The 15,842-nt window shown below is 40.2% G+C and overlaps 1 protein-coding gene across 1 annotated transcript; it reads left to right on the top strand.

Moving 5' to 3' along the window:
- Positions 1-3,785: 3,785 nt before the first annotated feature.
- On the top strand, positions 3,786-15,403 carry LOC138887796 (uncharacterized). The gene is made up of 2 exons (XM_070169582.1): positions 3,786-4,006; positions 14,632-15,403. The coding sequence occupies exons 1-2, from the start codon at positions 3,786-3,788 to the stop codon at positions 15,401-15,403; spliced, it is 993 nt and encodes a 330-aa protein (XP_070025683.1).
- The last annotated feature ends 439 nt before the right edge of the window (positions 15,404-15,842 follow it).

Below are 15,842 nucleotides of genomic sequence, written 5' to 3'. Positions count from 1 at the left end.
TAGTAGGGGAGTCATGCACTTGATACAATTCTAAATAGAGTAAGAAATCTCATTATTAGCTAATTAATCGGTCTCTTCTTGATACATGCCGAGATTTCCGCCACGATCCTCGTCCGATCGCGGATATTTCGGCTTTCCGTTATTTGGCTCAGTAAGCTTCCCTTGATCTTGCTCAATCTCTATCCTGCTTGGTCTCGATCTTGGATGATCTCAATCTCGATCAATCTCAGGGTCGTGAGTTCGGCAATCTATCTTCGCATCATGGTCCGATATAAAATGAGGTCGATCCTTGGCCGGCCATGTTCCAGTATCGATTAGGAATACAAAAAAAAAAAGGCAAGCTCGATTTTGACTGTATACAAATTTATTAACCAAATCGGCCAAACCAACAAAGTCGGATTTTTCAATCTCGGATTTTTCGGGGTTTTTCGGGATTTTTTCTGTTAAAATCTTCATAGCATAAAATATACAACTTGTGCTCCAAATATTTTTTTAGTCCTAATAAGATACAACTATATAATATGTTTTCCAAGAAAATAACACAATAATATGAGATAGGTCATAGCATTATACTAAAATATTCAATAACAAAGATAATAAAATGGTATAAATCAAATGGCCAAATACATATACAACTCATCCAACTTGGCACCATTTTTCATTTTGGCACTCTATCTCTACCTTGTTCCATTTTGACCCTCCAACTCTATTTCTTATGTTCCACTTTAACACATAAGCTGCAATCAGTGCAAAAAATATAGCGCGTGTGTATACACAAATCGAAGGTGTAATAAATATCCAATGAAATATTGCCACCTGATTTTTTCATCCACTGTTAGCCCATCTTCATTCTCTAAGTTCCAAATCTTTCATCTGCCGATTTCATACCTAGCCCGTTTAGATAAAATAAACCCAGAAAAAATACGGTCGGGTTCAGGTATTTTAGTATTGACCCATTTGACATGGATGAAAAAACTAGGCGGCGATATTTAATTGGATATTTATTACACCTTAGATCTGTGTATACACACGCGCTATATTTTTTGCACTGATTTCAGCTTTTGTGTTAAAGTGGAACATAAGAAATAGAGTTAGAAGGCCAAAATGGAACATATAAAATAGAGTTGGAGGGCCAGAATGGAACAAGATAGAGATAGAGTGCCAAAATAAAAAATAGTGCCAAGTTGGATGGGTTGTATATGTATTTGGCCAAATCAAATATTGCTAATTAATAAACCTAGATAAAAATTAACATAATCTAAAAATATTATATATATATATATAGGTCATGCTAAAATAAATATAGCTAATAAGTACTATTAATTACACAACCAAGCACTAAGGGCTCGTTTGGTATAGGGTTATGGGATAATTAATTCGGAGTTAGATTTGAGATGAGTTTATCCCACGTTTGGTTGGGATAAAATCATGGTATAACTAATCCCGAAATTAATTATCTCAGGACTGTAGTATTTTTTTATCCCTATGGGTGGGTGGGATAACTAATCCCGGAATAATTAATCATGGAATAACATGTTTCCCAGCCAAACGAACCCTAAAGAAAAAGATATATTAAGTTATGCATTTTCATTATAAACCGATGTAAAACTAAAAAAAAAATAGATATCCAACACTGTCGACATTCCTATTGTTGAATAGAATTTCTTTTGTTAGCATTAGTATTGATTTGAATTTTGTTTGAGTTACTATATTTATGGGTAATAAAATTTATTTGTCATTCAAGAATGTTAAGTGCAAACTTGAAATAATATGTTAAAAGATAAATTTGTAAAAACAATTTAAGAAATATTTATAAATTACATTACAATAAATATTTATATGTATAAAATATATTTAAAATTTGTATAAATATAATATTGGATTGATTTGATTTCGGTTTGATTTTTCTTAGTTAAAACTAAACCAAACCAATTATGATCGGGTTTTTTTCTAATACTAAACCAAATCAGACCAAACCACAATCGGATTTTTTTTCCGATTTGATTCGAATTATCAATTTGGTGTGATTTATTGGTTTTCTTTGTACACTCCTATCCATGCTGATAAGAATTAATATACGTACAAACTGATCTGAATATCACGATTATAAAATTAATCTGCAATCAAGATCTTTGTACGTGCAAAAAATAAGGATAGATAGAGACCAGGTTAAATTCTCATTACCCTGATACAATCGAAATGTATATTGCTCCCTTTCTTGACTTAAGTAGGAAATGTTAAACAAGAAACCGACTTAAGTGAGGCTGAACTAGGTTGATAAAAAAATTACTAAAAAGAATTCTACCATAAAACAGAGACAAAGACAGCGAGCTTCTGAAATCAACTTGTTTTTAATAAAGTTGTATTGTGAAAAAATTGAGTTTACATATTTAAGTGATTGGAAGATGACGTGCCATGACACGTAGACTGGTCAAAGAGTTATGATTGGCAAAGAGAGACGAGTTGCAACAGATACGAGCAGAGGCATAAGAGGAAGCACAAGCAGATACTCAAAAGATTCAACGCCCGTACCTATTTAAGTCCAGGAATCAAAGGGAATGAATCTGACAGTTCACGGGAGTACAGATACAGTATTTAATGAGCCTTAAATACTAAAAACGTTAGATAATTTGTATTAAATACAATGATTATGTAACATAGCATTTAATGTCTTTAATTGCCTATAATGGTCTTATTATGACAAAGGCAAAACGCATATCTCCGAAGTAGCTGTAAAAGGGAGAGAATGGATCAACATAAACACACGAAATATTATTTGAATATACCGATTTACTTGCTTTTCTTCTGATTATCTTATTGCTAGCCAAATTACTTTCTTTCATATATACTTTTGATTATCAGTAACCCGAGTTCTTCTAAATTAAAGCTTTGACCGAAATCTCATTTTTTGGTTAAACAAATTGGTTCTGTTACCGGAAATTTGATAATCTATCCTCGTTTAGCTTAACTTTCCTTGTTGCATCAACCATGTCGAACAACAATGACAACATTCAAGGAAACCAACAACTTCAGGGAAATCCACAGGGTAGTCAAACCCCGCTCCCTTCTCCACAAGGCTCTCCTCGGTGGTCTCGTGAAGGCTCTCCTGACGGATCTCATACAAATGGAAAAGCTCAATTTGAAAATGTTGAAGCTATCGATGAAGCTTTGCAGAAACTAATTGTTGCACAGGTCAATAAAGCTCTTGAGGCTTTTGCTAGCCAGTTACCTGCTGCACCACCCACACCTACTCCAAATAACAACACTTGGAAAACCCTCGTTCCTGGCTTGTTAATTCAGGTAGCGGTGGAACCCCCAGCGAATCACAGGAGGGAGAACCAGGTAACTTAGTCAATTATGATTTACAAAGTTTAGTACTAACATTGCAGAAACAGCTCAAGGAGCAAAGTGACCGCATAGAGCAAATACCCGAGGTACTGCCCGTAATCAAAGGGATAGATACGGATAAATATTTGCAACAACCCTGGAAGCCAAGTGTTGCTCCCCTCCCAATTCCAAAGAAATTTAAAATTCCTGATATTTCAAAATACGATGGAACAACAGATCCACGAGACCACGTGACTGCATTCACAACAGGCGTAAAAGGCAACGACTTGACCTAGCAGGAGATTGAATCAGTATTAGTCAAAAAATTCGGTGAAACACTCACCAAGGGTGCATTAACATGCTATTCTCTTTTACCCGAAAATTCTATAAATTCTTTTGCTGAGCTTGCAGATTCTTTCATCAAAGCACACTCAGGAGCTCAAAAAATAGAAAAAAGAATGGAAGACATTTTCAAGATCAAGCAAGGGGACTCAGAATTGCTTAGGGAGTTCGTAGACATATTCCAACGTGAAAGAATGACATTACCACGTGTACCTGATAATTGGGTAGCTATAGCTTTCACAAGTAATTTGAATGAAAAGAGCTCAGAAGCTATGAGGCGACTCAAGGAAAATCTTCGTGAATTCCCAGCTACAACATGGAATGACGTTTACAATAGGTATAGCACGAAGCTAAGGATATGTCACGACCCAAACTGAAGGGCCATGACTAGCACCCGACCACACTTGCCGAGCACCAACGTACATTTCATCTAACCTTCATTATTATCTTTTAAGGCTGACGAGATCAATATAAATGGTAGACCTAGATCATGGACAACCAACAATAAAATATGACGGCATGAACATACATAGCAGGGGATGACCAGACAATCAAGAAACTACATATAAGGTATGAGCTACCACGCTACTATGAAAGACTATACAACAAAAACTAGCCGACAAGGCATACCAAACTATACATGAGCCGACACCTGTCTATGAGCCTCTAAAAGAACATAAGTGTTGCAACATAGCCGGAACAGGGCCCCGACATACCCATAATGTCTATAACAAAAATTGCATACCAAGACCAAGGCAAGTCCGGAGAAGGGATCTCGCCAATCACCGCTGAACTGGACAGTCTACTGTGGTGGGGGAGCTGCACCTGCCTGTCTATCAGGACCTGCAGCACGACATGCAGCGTCCACAAATAAAAGGACGTCAGTACGAATAAAGTACTGAGTATGTAAGGCAAGGAACCATAAATACGATCAGTAATGTAAGCAAGGATAGAGAATATACAACCTGTAACATCTTAGTACCTCTGAGGGCTACTTACATGAAATGCATGATACATATGTATAAATACATAAACCTTTAAAGCATTCGCCTCTGTGGGCATCATCATCATCATATCGTACCCGGCCATAATAGGCTCGGTAGAATCGTACCCGGCCACGTGGAGCTCGGTAAAACCCAACTGATCAGTGGTTGCACAATAGGTGCCGTACCCGGCCAACTATAGCGTGGCTCGATAGAGTAAAATAGATACATATATATAATGCATGCTCGACTCATGGAATCACATTCTAAACCTTTCGGAGTGACGTAAGGTCGGTATCCTCTGTACACGTTATTAGGACTAACTCTTCACTATGAACCTTATAAGAATCAGGAAGTACCAACAACATTGATAACATAAGACTAAGAGAAGCAACATTAACATCAATCGTTCCATAAGAGGGAAAACAATGTAAGTACTGCTAGCTTCTAAGAGTAGAGTATCTTGGAAGATCGTTCATTACATTATGTGCAATCGGAGTCGTGCAAAAGAAGGAAAGGGATAGCCTCACATACCTTGTATATACTGCCCCAATCTCAAGCTATGCAATTGTCAAAACTCCTTAGTCTACAATAAGAGAAACGATACTATCGTTATCATTTAAGCGTCATAACTATTATGTATCGACCACAACCTATTTTACGATGAAACGGACAGCACCTCCCCTATATATATGACCTCACACCATTCAAAACAATCACCAAACAGCCCAAACAACATCAATAATAAACATATTGAGCCTCCCAAAATAGTCCACACACAGCCTAATCACTCCATACATACGACGACCACCGTAGTCGTGTCAAACAACCTGGAAATGTTACGAATAACTATCAGCCCATAACCCTACATATATATGGTGTTTATCCACACCCTTCCTCCTCCAAAACTCCACAAGATAGTAGTAAAATACGCAGCCCAACAACAACGCAAAACAGTCCACAAAACAATAACATTACTACCAAGCCTTTCGATATATATCTCACAAGTTCTAGCTTCAATGGCTTAGCTGCAACTTGGATAATCTTAAATACATATAGAGTAATAGGTTCCTTACCTTTATACAGAAAGAACAACTCCAATTTGACCTTAAATTTCCATGAAATATCCCTCCAATGCTGCCACAACAACAAAAAAGTGAAACTAGCGATCAATTAGTGTTTTTCGGCACTAGAATCACTTTAGAAGGCTTGAAATCACCTAGGATTGATATTAAGAACATGAGGGAGTATTTACAGAACATAAACCCTTTAAAACAACCTCCCACACGAGCTGGAACGACACAAAAATGAGCAACAACAAGAAGAACAAGAGACTTACTAGCGCCACGGAATTCCCGACACTTGATTTGTGTTGTTTGCCCTTTTTTGGGTCTTGAATCTTGAGAGAACCTTGAGAGGATGTTCCTAGGGTTCTAAGGTCTGAAAATAGTGAAAAGAAATGACTTAAAACGGGTTGGAGTCATCCTATATAGGTCCAAATATCTTAAACCGACTTAGTGGGCCCCATAGAGAGGTGCTTGGCGCAGTCTCGCGAAAACGCGAATATCTCTCTACTCCGAGATCGTATCGATGAACGGTTTAATGCGTTGGAAACTAGACTCCTAGATCTTTAATTTGGTTGGTAGATCACCCCGTAATTCCTTGTAAATTATGAGAAAAGATTAGAAACATTTGACCCAATGTTTAAGTAAAATTATGAACCTAAGTTGCGACAACTTTTGTCGACTTTTGTTTCATAACTCGTTTGACTTCAAGACTTATGATACGGATATTATATGATTAAAATACTTTAATAAATGACCTCTTGAGTGTATTAAGCACCGCTAGATTACCTGAAAATACGAGTTACAACATCCTTGATTCGTTTAACTTCTAATACTGGTTAATCACCCTTATACACTCTTGTATCACTTAAGACCAATAGGATTGACTTCTTATCATCTAAAAGATAATTCCTTCTTGGATTTATGTTAACTAATATATGGCATGAACTAACACATGTGGATATGGGTTGTAACACCCTCCCCCCTTAGGAACATTCGTCCTCGAATGTAAGGGTTTATGGGGAGTTTAAATCATCGTGGATTCCAATGGAAATTTCCGATCAATTTTCCCCTATAAAATGGTCACTAGCAAAACTTGCATGTAATTAAGCCCAACATATGGCTTCACAAGGCTACACAAAGCATTATGCGTATTTACATTATCTACATATCACCATTTTGTATTAAGGAGGAGTATTCTCAAATTATTGCTTACCTCATAGAGCCGTTTCACCTTCCAATGTATCCTGTCTTCCACCAGCATCCTTGTTATCTTCATTCTGGAATAAGTAAGGGTATTTAGACTTCATCTCCTCTTCTGCTTCCCATGTCATTTCTTCCATATTTTTGTTCCTCCATAATACTTTGACGGAAGCTACATCTTTTGTTCTCAGCTTGCGGACTTGCCGATCTAATATCGCCACTGGCACTTCTTCATATGATAGGTCCTCTGTAACTTGTACATCTTTGATAGGGACGACTCGAGAAGGGTCTCCAATACATTTTCTCAACATAGATACATGGAATACCGGGTGGACAAATTCCAATTCGGATGGCAATTCTAACTCATAAGCAACCTGTCCAATCCGTCGAAGAATTTTATACGGCCCGATATACCTTGGACTCAGCTTACCTTTCTTCCCAAAACGCATAATACCCTTCATTGGTGAGATCCTCAGGAAAACCCAATCACCAACCTCAAACTCTAGATCACGACGTCGGACATCAGAATAAGATTTTTGCCTGCTTTGTGCCGTCCTCAATCGCTCTTGTATCACTTTCACCTTCTCAATAGCTTGGTGAATCAAATCTGGCCCATATAATTCTGTTTCACCGACTTCGAACCATCCAACTGGTGATCTACATCTCCTCCCGTATAGTGCCTCGTATGGGGCCATTTTAATACTGGAATGGTAGCTATTGTTATAGGCGAATTCTATGAGTGGAAGATGATCATCCCAATTCCCCTTAAAATCTAGAACACATGCTCGTAGCATATCTTCCAGTGTCTGAATGGTACGTTCAGCCTGTCCGTCAGTCTGCGGATGAAATGCAGTGCTGAGATTTACTTGTGTGCCTAAACCCTTCTGGAAAGACCTCCAAAAGTTAGCCGTAAATTGAGCTCCTCGGTCTGATATAATAGATATGGGCACACCATGAAGCCTAACAATCTCCCTTGATATACAACTTTGCATAATCTTCAGCCGTGTAAGTTGTCTTCACTGGCAGAAAATGGGCACATTTTGTAAGTCGATCAATTATCACCCAGATGGAGTCAAACTTATGATAAGAGCGAGGTAATCCAATAATGAAGTCCATATTAATCACCTCCCACTTCCAGGTCGGAATCTCTATATTTTGAAGCAATCCACCGGGTTTCTGATGTTCTATCTTTACTTGTTGACAATTGGGACACTGGGCTACAAATTCTGCAATAGACTTCTTCATATTATCCCACCAATATTGCTCCTTGACATCATGATACATCTTTGTCGAGCCGGGATGGATGGAATATCGGGATTGATGAATCTCATTCATAATCTTCTCTCGCAACCCTGCCACATTAGGCACACACAATCGGCTCTGGTATCTCAGTGCCCCATCTTTTCCGATCCCAAAAGCCATACTTTTACACTGTTGAATGCTTTCTCTTAATCGTACTAAGATAGGATCTTCATATTGTCGTGCTTTTACCTCTGCTACCAAAGATGATTCTGATGTATTCTGTACAGTAACACCTCCATCATCAGAGTCTAACAATCTGATTCTCATATTGGCTAGCTGATGAAGCTCTTTAATCAACCCCCATCTACCTGCCTCAATATGTACTAAGCTTCCCATTGATTTACGGCTGAGAGCATCTGCCACAACATTGGCTTTACCGGGATGATACAATATCTCGACGTCGTAGTCTTTCAATAATTCAAGCCACCTACGCTGCCTCAAATTCAACTCTTTCTGCTTGAAGATGTATTGTAAACTCTTGTGATCTGTGTAGATGTCAACATGGACGCCGTATAAGTAGTGCCGCCATATCTTCAAAGCATATATTACTGCAGCCAATTCCAAATCATGGGTTGGATAATTCTTTTCATGCTTCTTCAATTGTCTTGATGCATAAGCAATCACATTCCCACGCTGCATCAATACGCACCCCAAACCTATACCTGAGGCATCACAATATACCACATAACCTTCTGTTCCTTCAGGAAGAGTGAGCACTGGTGCAGATGTCAATCGATTCTTCAGCTCCTGAAAACTACGTTCACAAGTGTCAGACCACTGGAATTTGGTAGCTTTTTGTGTTAACTTAGTCAATGGTGATGATATAGAGGAAAATCCTTCTACAAACCGCCTATAATATCCTGCTAGCCCTAGGAAGCTGCGGACTTCTGATGGTGTTGTAGGTCTCGGCCAATTCTTTACTGCATCGATCTTCTGAGTGTCGACACTAATACCCTCATCAGATATCACATGGCCAAGGAATGCTACTGAGTTCAGCCAGAATTCACATTTGGAGAGCTTAGCATATAACTTACGATCCTGAAGCGTCTGTAATACTATTCCGCAAGTGGCCCGCATGTTCCGCCTCCGAACGAGAATACACTAGAATGTCATCAATGAATACAATCACGAACACATCAAGATAGGTCCTGAATATAGTATTCATGAGATCCATAAAAGCTGCTGGGGCATTTGTTAGCCCGAACGACATCACCAAGAACTCAAAGTGCCCATATCTTGTCCGGAAGGCCGTCTTTGGAATATCTTTCTCCCTAACCCTCACCTGATGATACCCTGAACGTAAATCAATCTTAGAGAAATACTTGGCACCCTGGAGTTGGTCAAACAGGTCATCAATTCTTGGAAGTGGATACTTGTTCTTTATAGTAGACTTATTCAACTGTCGATAGTCGATACACATCCGTAACGACCCATCTTTCTTCCGCACGAATAGGACTGGTGCACCCCAAGGTGAAGTGCTAGGCCTAATAAAGCCCTTATCCAGCAAGTCCTTCAACTGCACCTTCAACTCTCGCAACTCTGCCGGGGCCATTCTGTATGGAGGAATAGAGATCGGTTGAGTGTCAGGCAACACATCAATGCTAAACTCAATCTCCCTTTCAGGAGGAAGGCCCGGGAGTTCATCTGGGAAAACATCTGGGAATTCGTTAACCACAGGGATTGATTGTAAAGTAGGCGGTTTCGCCTCCGCATCCCTAACGCGAACGAGATGATAAATGTAACCTTTTGAGATCATTTTCCTTGCCTTAAGATAGGAAATAAACCTACCTTTCGGTGTAGCAATGTTCCCTTTCCATTCAATGACGGGTTCACCCGGAAATTGGAACCTAACCATCTTCGTACGACAGTCAACATTTGCATAGCATGAGGCCAACCAGTCCATTCCCATTATCACATCAAAATCAACCATTTCTAACTCAAATAAATTTGCCGAGGTTTGACGACTACAAATCATCACAGTGCAACCTCTATATACCCTTCTAGCAATCACAGAATCTCCTATCGGAGTAGATACCGCGAGGGGTTTACTTATCAATTCAGGTTCAATGCCAAACTTATTAGCCACAAAGGGTGTAACATATGATAATGTAGATCCCGGATCAATCAGCGCATATACATCATAAGAAAACACAGATATAATACCTGTAACAACATCTGGAGACGACTCGAGATCCTGTCGACCTACTAGAGCATAGGTTCGATTTTGAGCACCACTCGAACTCGGCACTGCACCTCTACCCCTACCACGACCTGTCGACTGCTGAAAACCCCGTGCTGGAGGTCGAACTGATGAGGAAGAACCAGACACAGATCCAGTCGGCTGAGCCATACCATCACCTCCTCTATTAGGACAATCCCGCATCATATGGCCAGGCTGCCCGCACGAATAGCATGCATCAGAACCTCGACGACACAGTCCAAAGTGGGCCTTGCCGCACTGATCACAATGTGGTGTTGGGGGTCTCATCTGACTAGTATCCCTGTGATGTTGCGAGCCAGATGCCCGCGAACTCTGACCTGGACCAGAATAGGATCGATCATATCGAGGCCTCTGAAACTGTGGAGGAGCACTAGCTACAGGTGGCGCCGAACTCCTCGAAAACTGTGGCCTGATGCGGCCTCTGAAGTCATCAGAATACCCTGCAAATCTTGCCCTCTTATGCTGGCCTCTATCCTGCTCCCTAACTGCCCTCTGCTGGCGCTTACGATCCTCTAGGGTCTGGGCATAAGCTTGAATACGGGAAATATCCATGCCCTCCACCAAGGAGGCTGTCGTACACTCATTTATTAGATGTGGTCCCAACCCATTCACGAACATATGCACCCTATCACTCATCTCGGCCACCATATGGGGAGCATACCTTGCCAAAGAATCAAACTGCATACTGTACTCTCGCACACTCATATTACCTTGTCTAAGGTTCAAGAACTTATCAGCTCTAGCTCGTCGTATCTCAACTGGCAAGTAGTGACGAAGAAAGGCCTCAGAAAATTCCTTCCACACAGCTGGAGGAGGGTTCGGACCCCTGGATCTCTCCCAACTATCATACCAGAGAACCGCTAAATCCCGTAGCCGATAAGAAGCCAACTCTACTGCCTCTGTATCACTAACATGCATAACCCGAAGTGTACGATGAACCTGGTCAATAAAAGTCTGTGGGTCCTCCTTGGGGTCTGATCCGGTAAACACTGGAGGGTCTAAATTAATAAAATCACGAACTCTTGTACTAACTGGTTTCTCAGCAGCACCTGTATTCTGCCTCTGAGCCTGAGCAGCTACCAAGCTAGTCAATAACTGCAAAGCACTCTGCATATCCTGGTCTGGAGTGCCAGACGGAGGAACTGGAGGCGCTGGGTGCCTTCTAATATCCTCTGGAGGAGATGGAGTAGATGAGGTATGAGAGGGCATCTCACTTTGAGCCTCACTTTGTCCTGCTCTGACTTGGGGCACCTGACTGGTACCCTCTCCCGCTGTTGTATCAAGCCGTCTACTAATCGTTTGCTTCCTAGTCGAAGGCATCACTGAAAAAAACAAGGTGAATATTAGAGACAAACACTTACGACTCAACTCTACGCACGATCTAGATTCAGGAAGAAGGTAACAACCCTAGATGTCATGTAGCCTCCTGATTATAAATGTGGCGCGCTACACATCCATAATCAAGACTCTACTAGACACGGCTCATAGACAACCCCTAGGACAGACTTGCTCTGATACCAAGTTTGTCACGACCCAAACTGAAGGGCCATGACTAGCACCCGACCACACTTGCCGAGCACCAACGTACATTTCATCTAACCTTCATTATTATCTTTTAAGGCTGACGAGATCAATATAAATGGTAGACCTAGATCATGGACAACCAGCAATAAAATATGACGGCATGAACATACATAGTAGGGGATGACCAGACAATCAAGAAACTACATATAAGGTATGAGCTACCACGCTACTATGAAAGACTATACAACAAAAACTAGCCGACAAGGCATACCAAACTATACATGAGCCGACACCTGTCTATGAGCCTCTAAAAGAACATAAGTGTTGCAACATAGCCGGAACAGGGCCCCGACATACCCATAATGTCTATAACAAAAATTGCATACCAAGACCAAGGCAAGTCCGGAGAAGGGATCTCGCCAATCACCGCTGAACTGGACAGTCTACTGTGGTGGGGGAGCTGCACCTGCCTGTCTATCAGGACCTGCAGCACGACATGCAGCGTCCACAAATAAAAGGACGTCAGTACGAATAAAGTACTGAGTATGTAAGGCAAGGAACCATAAATACGATCAGTAATGTAAGCAAGGATAGAGAATATACAACCTGTAACATCTTAGTACCTCTGAGGGCTACTTACATGAAATGCATGATACATATGTATAAATACATAAACCTTTAAAGCATTCGCCTCTGTGGGCATCATCATCATCATATCGTACCCGGCCATAATAGGCTCGGTAGAATCGTACCCGGCCACGTGGAGCTCGGTAAAACCCAACTGATCAGTGGTTGCACAATAGGTGCCGTACCCGGCCAACTATAGCGTGGCTCGGTAGAGTAAAATAGATACATATATATAATGCATGCTCGACTCATGGAATCACATTCTAAACCTTTCGGAGTGACGTAAGGTCGGTATCCTCTGTACACGTTATTAGGACTAACTCTTCACTATGAACCTTATAAGAATCAGGAAGTACCAACAACATTGATAACATAAGACTAAGAGAAGCAACATTAACATCAATCGTTCCATAAGAGGGAAAACAATGTAAGTACTGCTAGCTTCTAAGAGTAGAGTATCTTGGAAGATCGTTCATTACATTATGTGCAATCGGAGTCGTGCAAAAGAAGGAAAGGGATAGCCTCACATACCTTGTATATACTGCCCCAATCTCAAGCTATGCAATTGTCAAAACTCCTTAGTCTACAATAAGAGAAACGATACTATCGTTATCATTTAAGCGTCATAACTATTATGTATCGACCACAACCTATTTTACGATGAAACGGACAGCACCTCCCCTATATATATGACCTCACACCATTCAAAACAATCACCAAACAGCCCAAACAACATCAATAATAAACATATTGAGCCTCCCAAAATAGTCCACACACAGCCTAATCACTCCATACATACGACGACCACCGTAGTCGTGTCAAACAACCTGGAAATGTTACGAATAACTATCAGCCCATAACCCTACATATATATGGTGTTTCTCCACACCCTTCCTCCTCCAAAACTCCACAAGATAGTAGTAAAATACGCAGCCCAACAACAACGCAAAACAGTCCACAAAACAATAACATTACTTCCAAGCCTTTCGATATATATTTCACAAGTTCTAGCTTCAATGGCTTAGCTGCAACTTGGATAATCTTAAATACATATAGAGTAAGAGGTTCCTTACCTTTATACAGAAATAACAACTCCAATTTGACCTTAAATTTCCATGAAATATCCCTCCAATGCTGCCACAACAACAAAAAAGCGAAACTAGCGATCAATTAGTGTTTTTCGGCACTAGAATCACTTTAGAAGGCTTGAAATCACCTAGGATTGATATTAAGAACATGAGGGAGTATTTACAGAACATAAACCCTTTAAAACAACCTCCCACACGAGCTGGAACGACACAAAAATGAGCAACAACAAGAAGAACAAGAGACTTACTAGCGCCACGGAATTCCCGACACTTGATTTGTGTTGTTTGCCCTTTTTTGGGTCTTGAATCTTGAGAGAACCTTGAGAGGATGTTCCTAGGGTTCTAAGGTCTGAAAATAGTGAAAAGAAATGACTTAAAACGGGTTGGAGTCATCCTATATAGGTCCAAATATCTTAAACCGACTTAGTGGGCCCCATAGAGAGGTGCTTGGCGCAGTCTCGCGAAAACGCGAATATCTCTCTACTCCGAGATCGTATCGATGAACGGTTTAATGCGTTGGAAACTAGACTCATAGATCTTTAATTTGGTGGGTAGATCACCCCGTAATTCCTTGTAAATTATGAGAAAAGATTAGAAACATTTGACCCAATGTTTAAGTAAAATTATGAACCTAAGTTGCGACAACTTTTGTCGACTTTTGTTTCATAACTCGTTTGACTTCAAGACTTATGATACGGATATTATATGATTAAAATACCTTAATAAATGACCTCTTGAGTGTATTAAGCACCGCTAGATTACCTGAAAATACGAGTTACAACATCCTTGATTCGTTTAACTTCTAATACTGGTTAATCACCCTTATACACTCTTGTATCACTTAAGACCAATAGGATTGACTTCTTATCATCTAAAAGATAATTCCTTCTTGGATTTATGTTAACTAATATATGGCATGAACTAACATATGTGGATATGGTTTGTAACAGGATAGAAGAAGATACTGTTCCACGATTCCAAAAAGAAGAAAAAGTAAGTTCGAGACGAGCGGAAACCAAAAAAAGGTCCGGTAAAAATAGGTACGAGCCATACATAGGACCTGTGGGAAAAGATTCACGGTTAAAACAGGACAATCAAAGGTATGATCACAGATCAAGGAATAGAGAGTCAGGCCTTTCATCAAGATTTAGGAATGATCGAAACACCCATGAGTCACGAGATGATGATAGAAATTTGAAGGCGAGATTTGGCAGTTACAATTTCAATGTAAGCACTTACGAGCTCGTAGCTGTTTTGAGAAGCATGGGTGACAAGGTACGGTGGCCAAAAGAGATGAGATCGAATCCAAACAGGCGCAACCCTTATCATTGGTGTGAGTTTCATAATGATCACGGGCATAAAACAACAGACTGTAGACTTTTACAAAGTGAAGTTGATCATTTATTAAAACAAGGGTATCTCACCGAGTTATTCAGTGATAAAGGTAAGCAAGCTTTTATGAAGAATAGGCAGGAACCCCCTAAACCACCTTCTCCAAAAAGGACCGATAACGTTATAAGCGGGGGTGAAGACATCAATGGCATAACGTACACTGCAGCTAATAAAATTTCCAAAGTCACAATTACCCAAGGGAAACGGGTGCGACATGTATTAGAGGAAGACATCATTACATTTGATGATGCTGATGCGGATGGCGTATTATCTCCTCATAACGATGCCCTGGTAATATCTTTAATTGTACATGATACTAATGTGAAATGAGTTTTGATTGATCCAGGTAGTTCTGCGAACATTATTTTGCTAAGAGTATTACGTGAAATGCAAGCTGAGGATAAATTAATACCAAAGGCGCATACTTTATCTCGATTTGACAATTCTAATGTTGTGACGAAGGGAGAGGTAACACTCACCACATTTGCAGAAGGAGTTGTCAAAGATACAAAGTTTCAAGTAGTAGATATGGAGATGGCTTACAATATGATCCTCGGGAGACCATGGATCCATGAAATGGATGTCGTTCCTTCAACCTTGTATCAAGTTATTAAATTTCCATCGCCATGAGGAATATGTCAAATCCACGGAGATCAACATACATCCAGGAGCATCAACTCTGTAGCAAATTCAAGAACGAATAAAGAAGAAGACAGTTGAGGGCACCACAACACAAACCTCAACTGAACAAGGACGGACAGATGTGGAT

Source organism: Nicotiana sylvestris, chromosome 3 (assembly GCF_000393655.2).
Source record: "Nicotiana sylvestris chromosome 3, ASM39365v2, whole genome shotgun sequence".
NCBI classification, from domain to species: Eukaryota; Viridiplantae; Streptophyta; class Magnoliopsida; order Solanales; family Solanaceae; genus Nicotiana; species Nicotiana sylvestris.
Note: the sequence above shows the minus strand (reverse complement) of the source record. Positions and strands in the feature narration are given on the sequence as shown.

Bases quoted from the DNA above. Each gene is read 5' to 3' on its own strand.
- LOC138887796 (XM_070169582.1), top strand. From the start codon at position 3,786: ATGGAAGACATTTTCAAGATCAAGCAAGGGGACTCAGAATTGCTTAGG. The intron at 4,007-14,631 runs GTATAGCACGAA...GGTTTGTAACAG, and splicing joins TGGAATGACGTTTACAATAG to GATAGAAGAAGATACTGTTC.